The sequence below is a fragment of the Sander vitreus genome, chromosome 10 (genome assembly GCF_031162955.1).
Source record: "Sander vitreus isolate 19-12246 chromosome 10, sanVit1, whole genome shotgun sequence".
NCBI classification, from domain to species: Eukaryota; Metazoa; Chordata; class Actinopteri; order Perciformes; family Percidae; genus Sander; species Sander vitreus.
Genome location: NC_135864.1, coordinates 504,618 through 518,308, shown reverse-complemented (window position 1 = coordinate 518,308; position 13,691 = coordinate 504,618). Strand labels below are relative to the sequence as shown.

The 13,691-nt window shown below is 43.6% G+C and overlaps 1 protein-coding gene across 1 annotated transcript in view; it reads right to left on the bottom strand.

Moving 5' to 3' along the window:
* Positions 1–6,147: 6,147 nt before the first annotated feature.
* LOC144524873 (xanthine dehydrogenase/oxidase-like) overlaps positions 6,148–13,691 on the bottom strand; it is a 25,087-nt gene continuing 17,543 nt past the window's right edge. The window contains exons 15-19 of the mRNA XM_078261387.1: positions 12,855–12,969; positions 12,172–12,237; positions 10,222–10,410; positions 7,434–7,601; positions 6,148–6,458 (exon numbers count right to left, since the gene is read on the bottom strand). Coding sequence (XP_078117513.1) covers positions 6,408–6,458; positions 7,434–7,601; positions 10,222–10,410; positions 12,172–12,237; positions 12,855–12,969 — 589 coding nt within the window. The 3' untranslated portion in view covers positions 6,148–6,407. The remainder of the gene's footprint in view (positions 6,459–7,433; positions 7,602–10,221; positions 10,411–12,171; positions 12,238–12,854; positions 12,970–13,691) is intronic.

The following is a 13,691-nucleotide window of genomic DNA, read 5'->3' as shown; positions in this document are numbered from 1 at the left end:
ATAGTCAGTTATACAGTCAGTTATAGTCAGTTATAGTCAGTTATACAGTCAGTTAAAGCCAGTTATACAGTCAGTTATAGTCAGTTATACAGTCAGTTATAGTCAGTTATAGTCAGTTATAGCCAGTTATAGTCAGTTATACAGTCAGTTATAGTCAGTTATAGTCAGTTATAGTCAGTTATAGCCAGTTATAGTCAGTTATACAGTCAGTTATAGTCAGTTATAGTCAGTTATAGTCAGTTATACAGCCAGTTATACAGTCAGTTATACAGTCAGTTATAGTCAGTTATAGTCAGTTATACAGTCAGTTATAGTCAGTTATAGTCAGTTATACAGTCAGTTATAGTCAGTTATAGTCAGTTATACAGTCAGTTATACAGTCAGTTATAGTCAGTTATACAGTCAGTTACAGTCAGTTATACAGTCAGTTATACAGTCAGTTATACAGTCAGTTATAGTCAGTTATACAGTCAGTTATACAGTCAGTTATACAGTCAGTTATAGTCAGTTATACAGTCAGTTATACAGTCAATTATAGTCAGTTACAGTCAGTTATACAGACAGTTATAGTCAGTTATAGTCAGTTATAGTCAGTTATAGTCAGTTATAGTCAGTTATACAGTCAGTTATACAGTCAATTATAGTCAGTTATACAGTCAGTTATAGTCAGTTATAGTCAGTTATAGTCAGTTATACAGTCAGTTATACAGTCAGTTATAGTCAGTTATACAGTCAGTTATACAGTCAATTATAGTCAGTTATAGTCAGTTATACAGTCAGTTATAGTCAGTTATACAGTCAGTTATACAGTCAATTATAGTCAGTTATAGTCAGTTATAGTCAGTTATACAGTCAGTTATACAGTCAGTTATACAGTCAATTATAGTCAGTTATAGTCAGTTATACAGACAGTTATACAGTCAGTTATAGTCAGTTATACAGTCAGTTATAGTCAGTTATACAGTCAGTTATACAGTCAGTTATAGTCAGTTATACAGTCAATTATAGTCAGTTATACAGTCAGTTATACAGTCAGTTATAGTCAGTTATAGTCAGTTATAGCAGTTATAGTCAGTTATAGTCAGTTATACAGTCAGTTATAGTCAGTCAGTTATACAGTCAGTTATAGTCAGTTATACAGTCAGTTATAGTCAGTTATAGTCAGTTATAGTCAGTTATACAGTCAGTTATACAGTCAGTTATACAGTCAATTATAGTCAGTTATAGTCAGTTATACAGACAGTTATACAGTCAGTTATACAGTCAGTTATAGTCAGTTATACAGCCAGTTATACAGTCAGTTATACAGCCAGTTATAGTCAGTTATACAGTCAGTTATACAGTCAGTTATAGTCAGTTATACAGCCAGTTATAGTCAGTTATAGTCAGTTATACAGTCAGTTATACAGTCAGTTATAGTCAGTTATACAGTCAGTTATACAGTCAGTTATACAGTCAGTTATAGTCAGTTATAGTCAGTTATACAGTCAGTTATAGTCAGTTATAGTCAGTTATACAGTCAGTTATGCAGTCAGTTATACAGTCAATTATAGTCAGTTATAGTCAGTTATACAGTCAGTTATAGTCAGTTATACAGTCAGTTATAGTCAGTTATAGTCAGTTATACAGTCAGTTATAGTCAGTTATAGTCAGTTATAGTCAGTTATAGTCAGTTATACAGTCAGTTATACAGTCAGTTATAGTCAGTTATACAGTCAGTTATAGTCAGTTATACAGTCAGTTATACAGTCAGTTATAGTCAGTTATACAGACAGTTATAGTCAGTTATACAGTCAAGTTATAGTCAGTTATAGTCAGTTATACAGCCAGTTATAGTCAGTTATACAGCCAGTTATAGTCAGTTATACAGCCAGTTATAGTCAGTTATACAGTCAGTTATACAGTCAGTTATAGTCAGTTATACAGTCAGTTATACAGTCAGTTATAGTTAGTTAAAGCCAGTTATACAGTCAGTTATAGTCAGTTATAGTCAGTTATAGTCAGTTATACAGTCAGTTATAGTCAATTATAGTCAGTTATAGTCAGTTATACAGTCAGTTATAGTCAGTTATAGTCAGTTATACAGTCAGTTATAGTCAGTTATACAGTCAGTTATACAGTCAGTTATACAGTCAGTTATAGTCAGTTATACAGTCAGTTATAGTCAGTTATAGTCAGTTATAGTCAGTTATACAGTCAGTTATACAGTCATTTATAGTCAGTTATACAGTCAGTTATAGTCAGTTATAGTCAGTTATACAGTCAGTTATAGTCAGTTATAGTCAGTTATAGAGCCAGTTATACAGTCATTTATAGTCAGTTATACAGCCAGTTATACAGTCAGTTATACAGTCAGTTATAGTCAGTTATACAGTCAGTTATAGTCAGTTATACAGCCAGTTATAGTCAGTTATAGCCAGTTATAGTCAGTTATACAGTCAGTTATAGTCAGTTATACAGTCAGTTATACAGTCAGTTATAGTCAGTTATACAGCCAGTTATAGTCAGTTATACAGCCAGTTATAGTCAGTTATAGTCAGTTATACAGTCAGTTATAGTCAGTTATAGTCAGTTATACAGTCAGTTGTAGTCAGTTATAGTCAGTTATACAGTCAGTTGTAGTCAGTTATAGTCAGTTATACAGTCAGTTGTAGTCAGTTATAGTCAGTTATACAGTCAGTTATACAGTCAGTTATAGTCAGTTATAGTCAGTTATACAGTCAGTTATAGTCAAGTTATAGTCAGTTAGTCAGTTATAGTCAGTTATAGTCAGTTATACAGTCAGTTATACAGTCAGTTATACAGTCATTTATAGTCAGTTATACAGTCAGTTATAGTCAGTTATAGTCAGTTATACAGTCAGTTATAGTCAGTTATACAGACAGTTATACAGTCAGTTATAGTCAGTTATAGTCAGTTATACAGCCAGTTATACAGTCAGTTATAGTCAAGTTATAGTCAGTTATACAGCCAGTTATACAGTCAGTTATACAGTCAGTTATACAGTCAGTTATAGTCAGTTATACAGTCAGTTATACAGTCAGTTATACAGTCAGTTATAGTCAGTTATACAGTCAGTTATACAGTCAGTTATACAGTCAGTTATAGTCAGTTATACGGTCAGTTATACAGTCAGTTATAGTCAGTTACGTCAGTTATACAGTCAGTTATAGTCAGTTATACAGTCAGTTATAGTCAGTTATACAGTCGGTTATAGTCAGTTATGCAGTCAGTTATACAGTCGGTTATACAGTCAGTTATACAGTCAGTTATACAGTCAGTTATAGTCAGTTATGCAGTCAGTTATAGTCAGTTATAGTCGGTTATAGTCAGTTATAGTCAGTTATAGTCAGTTATACAGTCAGTTATACAGTCAGTTATAGTCAGTTATACAGTCAGTTATACAGTCGGTTATAGTCAGTTATACAGTCAGTTATGCAGTCAGTTATACAGTCAGTTATACGGTCAGTTATACAGTCAGTTATAGTCAGTTATACAGTCAGTTATACAGTCAGTTATACAGTCAGTTATAGTCAGTTATACAGTCAGTTGTACAGTCAGTTATAGTCAGTTATAGTCGGTTATACAGTCAGTTATACAGTCAGTTATACGGTCGGTTATAGTCAGTTATACAGTCGGTTATAGTCAGTTATAGTCAGTTATACAGTCAGTTATACAGATCAGTTATCAGTCGGTTATGCAGTCGGTTATGATCGTTATAGTCAGTTATACGGTCAGTTATACAGTCAGTTATAGTCAGTTATGCAGTCAGTTATGCAGTCAGTTATACAGTCAGTTATAGTCGGTTATGCAGTCGGTTATAGTCGGTTATAGTCAGTTATAGTCAGTTATACAGCCAGTTATACAGTCAGTTATACAGTCGGTTATACAGTCAGTTATAGTCAGTTATACAGTCAGTTATAGTCAGTTATACAGTCGGTTATACAGTCAGTTATGCAGCCAGTTATACGGTCGGTTATAGTCAGTTATACAGTCAGTTATACAGTCAGTTATACAGTCAGTTATAGTCGGTTATGCAGTCAGTTATACAGTCGGTTATACAGTCAGTTATACAGCCAGTTATAGTCAGTTATACAGTCAGTTATAGTCGGTTATACAGTCAGTTATACAGTCAGTTATAGTCGGTTATGCAGCCAGTTATACAGTCAGTTATACAGTCAGTTATAGTCGGTTATGAGTCAGTTATACAGTCAGTTATAGTCAGTTATACAGTCAGTTATACAGTCAGTTATAGTCAGTTATACAGTCAGTTATACGGTCAGTTATACGGTCGGTTATAGTCGGTTATGCAGTCGGTTATACGGTCAGTTATAGTCAGTTATACAGTCAGTTATACAGTCAGTTATAGTCAGTTATAGTCAGTTATACAGTCAGTTATGCAGTCAGTTATAGTCAGTTATAGTCAGTTATACGGTCGGTTATAGTCAGTTGTACAGTCAGTTATACAGTCAGTTATACGGTCAGTTATAGTCGGTTATAGTCGGTTATACGGTCGGTTATAGTCAGTTATACAGTCAGTTATACGGTCAGTTATACAGTCAGTTATCAGTCAGTTATACAGTCGGTTATAGTCGGTTATAGTCGGTTATAGTCGGTTATACGGTCGGTTATGGTCAGTTATGCAGTCAGTTATACAGTCAGTTTATCAGCCAGTTATACAGTCAGTTATACAGTCGTTATAGTCAGTTATACAGTCAGTTATAGTCAGTTATACAGTCAGTTATACAGTCAGTTATACGGTCGGTTATGGTCGGTTATACAGCCGGTTATGCAGTCGGTTATAGTCAGTTATACAGTCAGTTATAGTCAGTTATACAGTCAGTTATACAGTCAGTTATACGGTCGGTTATACGGTCAGTTATATCAGCCAGTTATACAGTCGGTTATACGGTCGGTTATAGTCGGTTATAGTCGGTTATCAGTCGGTTATAGTCGGTTATACGGTCAGTTATAGTCAGTTATACGGTCGGTTATAGTCGGTTATACGGTCAGTTATACAGTCGGTTATGGTCAGTTATACAGTCGGTTATACGGTCGGTTATCAGCCGGTTATACAGTCAGTTATACGGTCAGTTATACAGATCGGTTATACAGTCAGTTATACAGTCAGTTATAGTCGGTTATGCAGTCGGTTATACAGTCGGTTATACGGTCAGTTATGAGTCAGTTATGCAGTCGGTTATACAGTCGGTTATAGTCGGTTATAGTCAGTTATGCAGTCGGTTATACGGTCGGTTATGGTCGGTTATACAGTCAGTTATACGGTCGGTTACGGTCGGTTATAGTCGGTCAGTTATAGTCGGTTATACGGTCGGTTATCAGTCGGTTATACAGTCGGTTATGCAGTCAGTTATAGTCGGTATCAGTCAGTTATGGTCAGTTATACGGTCGGTTATCAGTCGGTTATACGGTCAGTTATAGTCGGTTATAGTCGGTTATACGGTCAGTTATGGTCAGTTATGCAGTCAGTTATACAGTCAGTTATAGTCAGTTATACAGTCGGTTATACGGTCAGTTATACAGTCAGTTATAGTCAGTTATGCAGTCAGTTATACGGTCAGTTATAGTCAGTTATACAGTCAGTTATACGTCAGTTATAGTCGGTTATAGTCAGTTATAGTCAGTTATACAGTCAGTTATACAGTCAGTTATAGTCGGTTATGCAGCCAGTTATACGGTCAGTTATAGTCGGTTATAGTCAGTTATACAGTCGGTTATAGTCAGTTATAGTCAGTTATACGGTCGGTTATAGTCAGTTATAGTCAGTTATAGTCAGTTATAGTCAGTTATAGTCAGTTATAGTCAGTTATACAGTCAGTTATAGTCAGTTATAGTCAGTTATACAGCCAGTTATAGTCAGTTATAGTCAGTTATACAGTCAGTTATACAGTCAGTTATAGTCAGTTATAGTCAGTTATAGTCAGTTATAGTCAGTTATAGTCAGTTATACAGTCAGTTTTCAGCCAGTTTTGGAGCAGCAGCCACCACTAATGAATCAGCCAGTACAGGATGTGGAGATGTTGTGATGTAATAAAGAATAGCAGTTTATCATTTAGTCATGTGGATTAAAACATTACTTTGGGACGCAGGTTATAACGTCGTTATAGAAATAAACGTCCAGCAAAATGTGATTATAAAAGTTTTATTTCATCAAACAATGCAATAATCAACATCATATCTGACATGTTATCCAATCAACCCTTTTAAGAACAGGTTGGTATAATAAAGCTGGTCAGTAATTCTTTAATGTATTTATGAGCTGTTAGACTATTTCAATCATGAAATGAACGTGTGTTATGACAACATGTTAAAATGTGACTATATATATCCTTATATATATCTTTATATATGTATATATAAGGGTGGGAGGAGGTCTCTCTCTGGTCCTAGACCTGAACAGACCAGGGGGTGAAGGTGCCAGGGTCTGCCGGAGGACACTGCAACAGAGAAAATAATATCGCTATGATCAGGAGTTTAAAATATCAGAAGACAACCAAAATGTCAGGAAAAATACGCCAAAATGTCAGGAATAATATGCCAAAATGTCAGGAATAATACGCCAAAATGTCAGGAAAAATACGCCAAAATGTCAGGAATAATACGCCAAAATGTCAGGAAAAATACGCCAAAATGTCAGAAAAAATATGCCAAAATGTCAAAAAAAATATGCCAAAATGTCAGAAATAATACGCCAAAATGTCAGAAAAAATATGCCAAAATGTCAGAAATAATACGCCAAAATGTCCAGAAAAAATATGCCAAAATGTCAGAAATAATACGCCAAAATGTCAGAAAAAATACGCCAAAATGTTCAAAAAAATATGCCAAAATGTCAGAAATAATACGCCAAAATGTCAGAAAAAATATGCCAAAATGTTCAAAAAAATATGCCAAAATGTCAGAAATAATATGCCAAAATGTCAGAAATAATACGCCAAAATGTCAAAAAAATATGCCAAAATGTTCAAAAAAATATGCCAAAATGTCAGAGAAAATATGCCAAAATGTCAGAAATAATACGCCAAAATGTCAGAAAAAATATGCCAAAATGTCAGAAAAAATATGCCAAAATGTTAGAAATAATACGCCAAAATGTCAGAAATAATATGCCAAAATGTCCAAAAAAATATGCCAAAATGTCAGAAAAAATATGCCAAAATGTCAGAAAAAATACGCCAAAATGTCAGAAATATAACGCCAAAATATCAGAAATAATACGCCAAAATATCAGAAATAATACGCCAAAATGTTAGAAATAATACGCCAAAATGTCCAAAAAAATATGCCAAAATATCAGAAATAATACGCCAAAATGTTGACAATTTGTACCCCTGATTGGTGCCATGCTCATCCCTGATTGGTCCAGCATTTGTAATCTGATTACTGACAGAGAGCCAAACAACATGTGGTACCAGTTTGGTGAATCTGTCGCAGCAGGCGGTGCGGATCCTCTCGGCCGAGGCGGGGCTGTCCAGCCTGAAGGGACCGCTAACGCCTGACTCCACCCGGGCAGCGGTGATGGCGTCTTTGATGGCGTAGAAAACCGACGCCGCCAGAAAGAGAGGAGGCTCGCCCACAGCCTGCAGACACACAACACACAACACACAACACACAACAAACAACACACAACAATGTCTGCAGTTCTGCTCAAACACTCCAATCACTGGATGTGTGTGTGTGTGTGTGTGTGTGTGTGTGTGTGTGTGTGTGTGTGTGTGTGTGTGTGTGATACCTTGGAGCGAAGATAGCCTTGTCGTTTGGTGCGTCCCGGAGCAGCGAGACGGTGAGCTGCGTGGGAATGTCCCCAAACGCCGGGATCTTATAGGAACCAGGACCCCGAGTCAGGAGGACGCCACGGGGGGAATAATGCAGCTCCTCCAGGGTGAAGAGACCCAGACCCTGGAGGAAGCCCCCTCCACCTGAGGAGACACACACACACACACACACACACACAGAACAGACACACACAGAGACAGGGACAGACATACACACAGACACAGAGACACACACACACACACACACACACACACACACACACACACACACAGAGACAGACACACACACACACAGAGACAGACACACACACACACACAGACAGACAGAGACACACACACACACACAGAGACAGAGACACACACACACACACAGAGACAGACACACACACACACAGAGACAGACACACACACACACACACAGACAGACACACAGAGACAGACACACACACACACAGACACACACACAGACAGACACACACACACAGACACACACACACACACACACACACACACACAGAGACAGACAGACACACACACACACACACAGACAAACAGACACACACACACACACACACACACACACACATGACACACACACACAGACACACACACAGAGACACACACACACGAGACACACACACACACACACAGAGACACACACACACACACAGAGACAGACACACACACAGACACACAGAGACACACACACACACACACACACACACACACACACACACACACACACAGACAGACACACACACACAGACACACACACACACACACACACACACACAGAGACAGACAGACACACACACACACACACACACAGACAAACACAGCACACACACAGACACACACACACAGACACACACACACACAGACAGACACACACACACACACAGACACACACACATAGACACACACACACAGACAGACACACACACACACACACACACACAGAGACAGACAGACCACACACACACACACACACACACACACACAGGTAACCCAGAACACAAATAAAAAAAATAATAAATAATTATGGATTGTCAAATATTGCACCTGGTGTTTCCCCTCTCATTCCCCCTGCTCTGGTGTGTTCCCCCTCTCATTCCCCCTGCTCTGGTGTCTCCACCTCTCATTCCCCCTGCTCTGGGTGTCTCCCCTCTCATTCCCCCTGCTCTGGTGTTCCCCCTCTCTGCTCTATTCTGCTCTGGTGTTCCCCCTCTCATTCCCCTGCCCTGTGTTCCCTCTCATTCCCCCTGCTCTGTGTCTCCCCCTCTCATTCCCCCTGCTCTGGTGTTCCCCTCTCATTCCCCTGCTCTGGTGTCCCCCTCTCATTCCCTCTCTCATTCCCCCTGCTCTGGTGTCTCTCATTCCCCCTGCTCTGGTGTTCCCCCCTCTCATTCCCCCTGCTCTGGTGTCTCCCCTCTCGTTTCGCCCCTCTCATTCCCCCCTGCTCTGGTGTCCCCCCTCTCATTCCCTCCCTGCTCTGGTGTCATCTCTCTCGTGTCCCCTCTCATTCCCCCCTGCTCTGGTGTTCCCCCCTCTCATTCCCCCTGCTCTGGTGTTTCCCCCTCTCATTCCCCCCCTGCTCTGGTGTCTCCCCCCTCTCATTCCCCCTCTCATTCTCCCCTGCTCTGGTGTCCCCCCTCTCATTCCCCCTGCTCTGGTGTTTCCCCCTCTCATTCCCCCCTGCTCTGGTGTTCCCACCTCTCATTCCCCCTGCTCTGGTGTCCCCCTCTCATTCCCCCTGCTCTGGTGTTCCCTCTCTCATTCCCCCTGCTCTGGTGTTCCCCCTCTCATTCTCTCCTCATTCCCCTGCTCTGGTGTTCCCCCTCTCATTTCCCCCTGCTCTGGTGTTCCCCCCTCTCATTCCCTCCCCTGCTCTGGTGTTCCTCCTCTCATTCCCCCTGCTCTGGTGTTGAAGACGTGGGACTGACTCACCTGTCCGATGTCGATAGCAGGGTTGAGGCTGTGACCGACGTCCATCACTATCGTGGTACTCAGGTTCTTCACAAATATCAGACATTGGTGCCATGCTCATCCCTGATTGGTCCAGCATTTGTAATCTGATTACTGACAGAGAGCCAAACAACATGTGGTACCAGTTTGGTGAATCTGTCGCAGCAGGCGGTGCGGGATCCTCTCGGCCGAGGCGGGGCTGTCCAGCCTGAAGGGACCGCTAACGCCTGACTCCACCCGGGCAGCGGTGATGGCGTCTTTGATGGCGTAGAAAACCGACGCCGCCAGAAAGAGAGGAGGCTCGCCCACAGCCTGCAGACACACAACACACAACACACAACACACAACAAACAACACACAACAATGTCTGCAGTTCTGCTCAAACACTCCAATCACTGGATGTGTGTGTGTGTGTGTGTGTGTGTGTGTGTGTGTGTGTGTGTGTGTGTGTGTGTGATACCTTGGAGGCGAAGATAGCCTTGTCGTTTGGTGCGTCCCGGAGCAGCGAGACGGTGAGCTGCGTGGGAATGTCCCCAAACGCCGGGATCTTATAGGAACCAGGACCCCGAGTCAGGAGGACGCCACGGGGGGAATAATGCAGCTCCTCCAGGGTGAAGAGACCCAGACCCTGGAGGAAGCCCCCCTCCACCTGAGGAGACACACACACACACACACACACACACACACACACACACACACACACAGAGACAGACACACACACACACACAGAGACAGACACACAGAGACAGACACACACACAGAGACAGAGACACACAGACAGACACACACAGACACACAGAGACAGACACACACACACACAGAGACACAGAGACAGACACACACAGACACACACACACACACACACACAGAGACAGACAGACAGACACACAGACACACACACACACACACAGAGACAGACACACACACACACACACACACAGAGACACACACACACACAGACACAGAGACACACAGACACAGAGACACACACACACACACAGAGACACACAGACACACAGACAGACACACACACAGACAGACACGAGACAGACACACACACACACAGACACACACACAGACACACACACAGACACACACACAGACACACACACACACAGACAGACACACACACACACACACACACACACACACACAGAGACAGACACACACACACACACAGACACACACACACACACACACACACACACACACACACACACAGACACACACACACACACACAGACACACACACACACACACAGACACACACAGACAGACACACACACACACACACACACATATATACACACAGAGACACACACACACACACAGAGACAGACACACACACACACACACACACACACACACACACACACACACACACACACACACACACACAGAGACAGACACACACAGACACACACACACACAGAGACAGACAGACACACACACACACAGAGACAGACACACACACACACAGGTAACCCAGAAAAAATAATAAATAATTATGGATTGTCAAATATTGCACCTGGCGTCTCCCCTCTCATTCCTCCTGCTCTGGTGTCCCCCCTCTCATTCCCCCTGCTCTGGTGTCCCCCCTCTCATTCCCCCTGCTCTGGTGTTCCCCCTCTCATTCCCCCTGCTCTGGTGTCTCCCCCCTGCTCTGGTGTTCCCCCTCTCATTCCCCCCTGCTCTGGTGTTCCCCCCTCTCATTCCCCCCTGCTCTGGTGTTCCCCCCTCTCATTCCCCCTGCTCTGGTGTCCCCCCCTCTCATTCCCCCCTCTCATTCCCCCCTGCTCTGGTGTCCCCCCTCTCATTCCCCCCTGCTCTAGTCCCCTCTCATTCCCCCTGCTCTGGTGTTTCCCCCCTCTCATTCCCCCTGCTCTGGTGTTCCCCCCTCTCATTCCCCCCTGCTCTGGTGTTCCCCCTCTCATTCCCCCCTGCTCTGGTGTTCCCCCCTCTCATTCCCCCTGCTCTGGTGTTTCCCCCCTCTCATTCCCCCCTGCTCTGGTGTTTCCCCCCCTCTCATTCCCCCTGCTCTGGTGTTCCCCCCTCTCATTCCCCCCTGCTCTGGTGTTCCCCCCCTCTCATTCCCCCCTGCTCTGGTGTTTCCCCCCCCTCTCATTCCCCCTGCTCTGGTGTTCCCCCCTCTCATTCCCCCCTGCTCTGGTGTTTCCCCCCTCTCATTCCCCCTGCTCTGGTGTCCCCCCTCTCATTCCCCCCTGCTCTGGTGTTTCCCCCCTCTCATTCTCCCTGCTCTGGTGTTCCCCCCTCTCATTCCCCCTGCTCTGGTGTTTCCCCCTCTCATTCCCCCTGCTCTGGTGTTTCCCCCCCTCTCATTCCCCCCCTGCTCTGGTGTTTCCCCCTCTCATTCCCCCTGCTCTGGTGTTGAAGACGTAGACTGACTCACCTGTCCGATGTCGATAGCAGGGTTGAGGCTGTGACCGACGTCCATCACTATCGTGGTACTCAGGTTCTTCACAAATATCAGACATTATAATAATAATATTATTATATGTGTAAGTGTGTGAGTGTGTGTGTGTGTGTGTGTGTGTGTGTGTGTAAGTGTGTGTGCATGTGTGTGTGTGTAAGTGTGTGTGTGTGTGTGTATGTGTGTGTGTGTGTGTGTGAGTGTGTGTTTGGGTGTGTGTGTGTGTAAGTGTGTGTGTGTTTATGTGTGGGGTTTGTAGTGTGTGTGTAGGGTGTGTGTGTGTGTGATGTGTGTATAGTGTGTGTGTGTGTAAGTGTCGTGTGTGTGAAGTGTGTGTGTGTGTGTGTGTGTATGTGTGTGTGTGTGTGTGTGTGTGTGTGTGTGTGTGTGTGTGTGTGTGTGTGTGTGTGCAAGTGTGTGTTTAGGTGTGTGTGTGTGTAAGTGTGTGGGTGTGTGTTTGTAAGTGTGTGTGTGTGTGTGTGTGTGTAAGTGTGGGTGTGTGTGTGTGTATGTAGTGTGTGTGTGTGTGTAAGTGTGTGTGTGTGTGTGTAAGTATAATATATAGAGAGAGATATATCTATATATATATATATAGATGTATATATCTAGAGTCTTCATATTTAAGTCAGCATTGTTTAAACACGGTTCCATGAAGTTCCCACCTTGTGAGCTCCGGTCAGACAGTCGATCTCCACCTCTGAACAGGCCACTCCGTACGTGAAGTAGTTGAAGACTCGGCCAGAGTTCGTGTCAAAGCTGTAACCCAGATCTGGAGTCCTGACGGGGACACGTCACACACACGTCACACACACGTCACACACACACACGGCACACACACGTCACACACACACGGCACACACACACACGGCACACACACACGTCACACACACACGGCACACACACGGCACACACACACGGCACACACACACGTCACACACACACGTCACACACACACGGCACACACACCGCGGCACACACACGCGTCACACACGTCACACACCGCGTCACACACCGTCGAACACGTCACACACACGTCACACACCGTCAGACACGTCACACACCGTCAAACACACCGTCAGACACGTCACACACCGTCGACACCGTCACACACCCGTCACACACCGTCACACACGTCACACGCGTCAGACACACGTCACACACCGTCACACCGTCACACCGTCAGACCGCGTCACACACACCGTCAGACACGTCACGACCCGTCAGCACACCGTCACACACCGTCACACACCCGTCACACACGCGTCACACACCGTCAGACACGCCAGACACGTCACACACGTCACACCGCGTCAGACCGTCAGACACCGTCAGACACACGTCACACCGTCGAACCGTCAGACACGTCAGACACACCGTCACACACGTCACACACGTCACACCGTCAGACACGTCACACACACGTCAGACATGTCACACACACACGCGCACACACACCACGTCAGACACGTCACACCCGTCAGACATGTCACACCCACGTC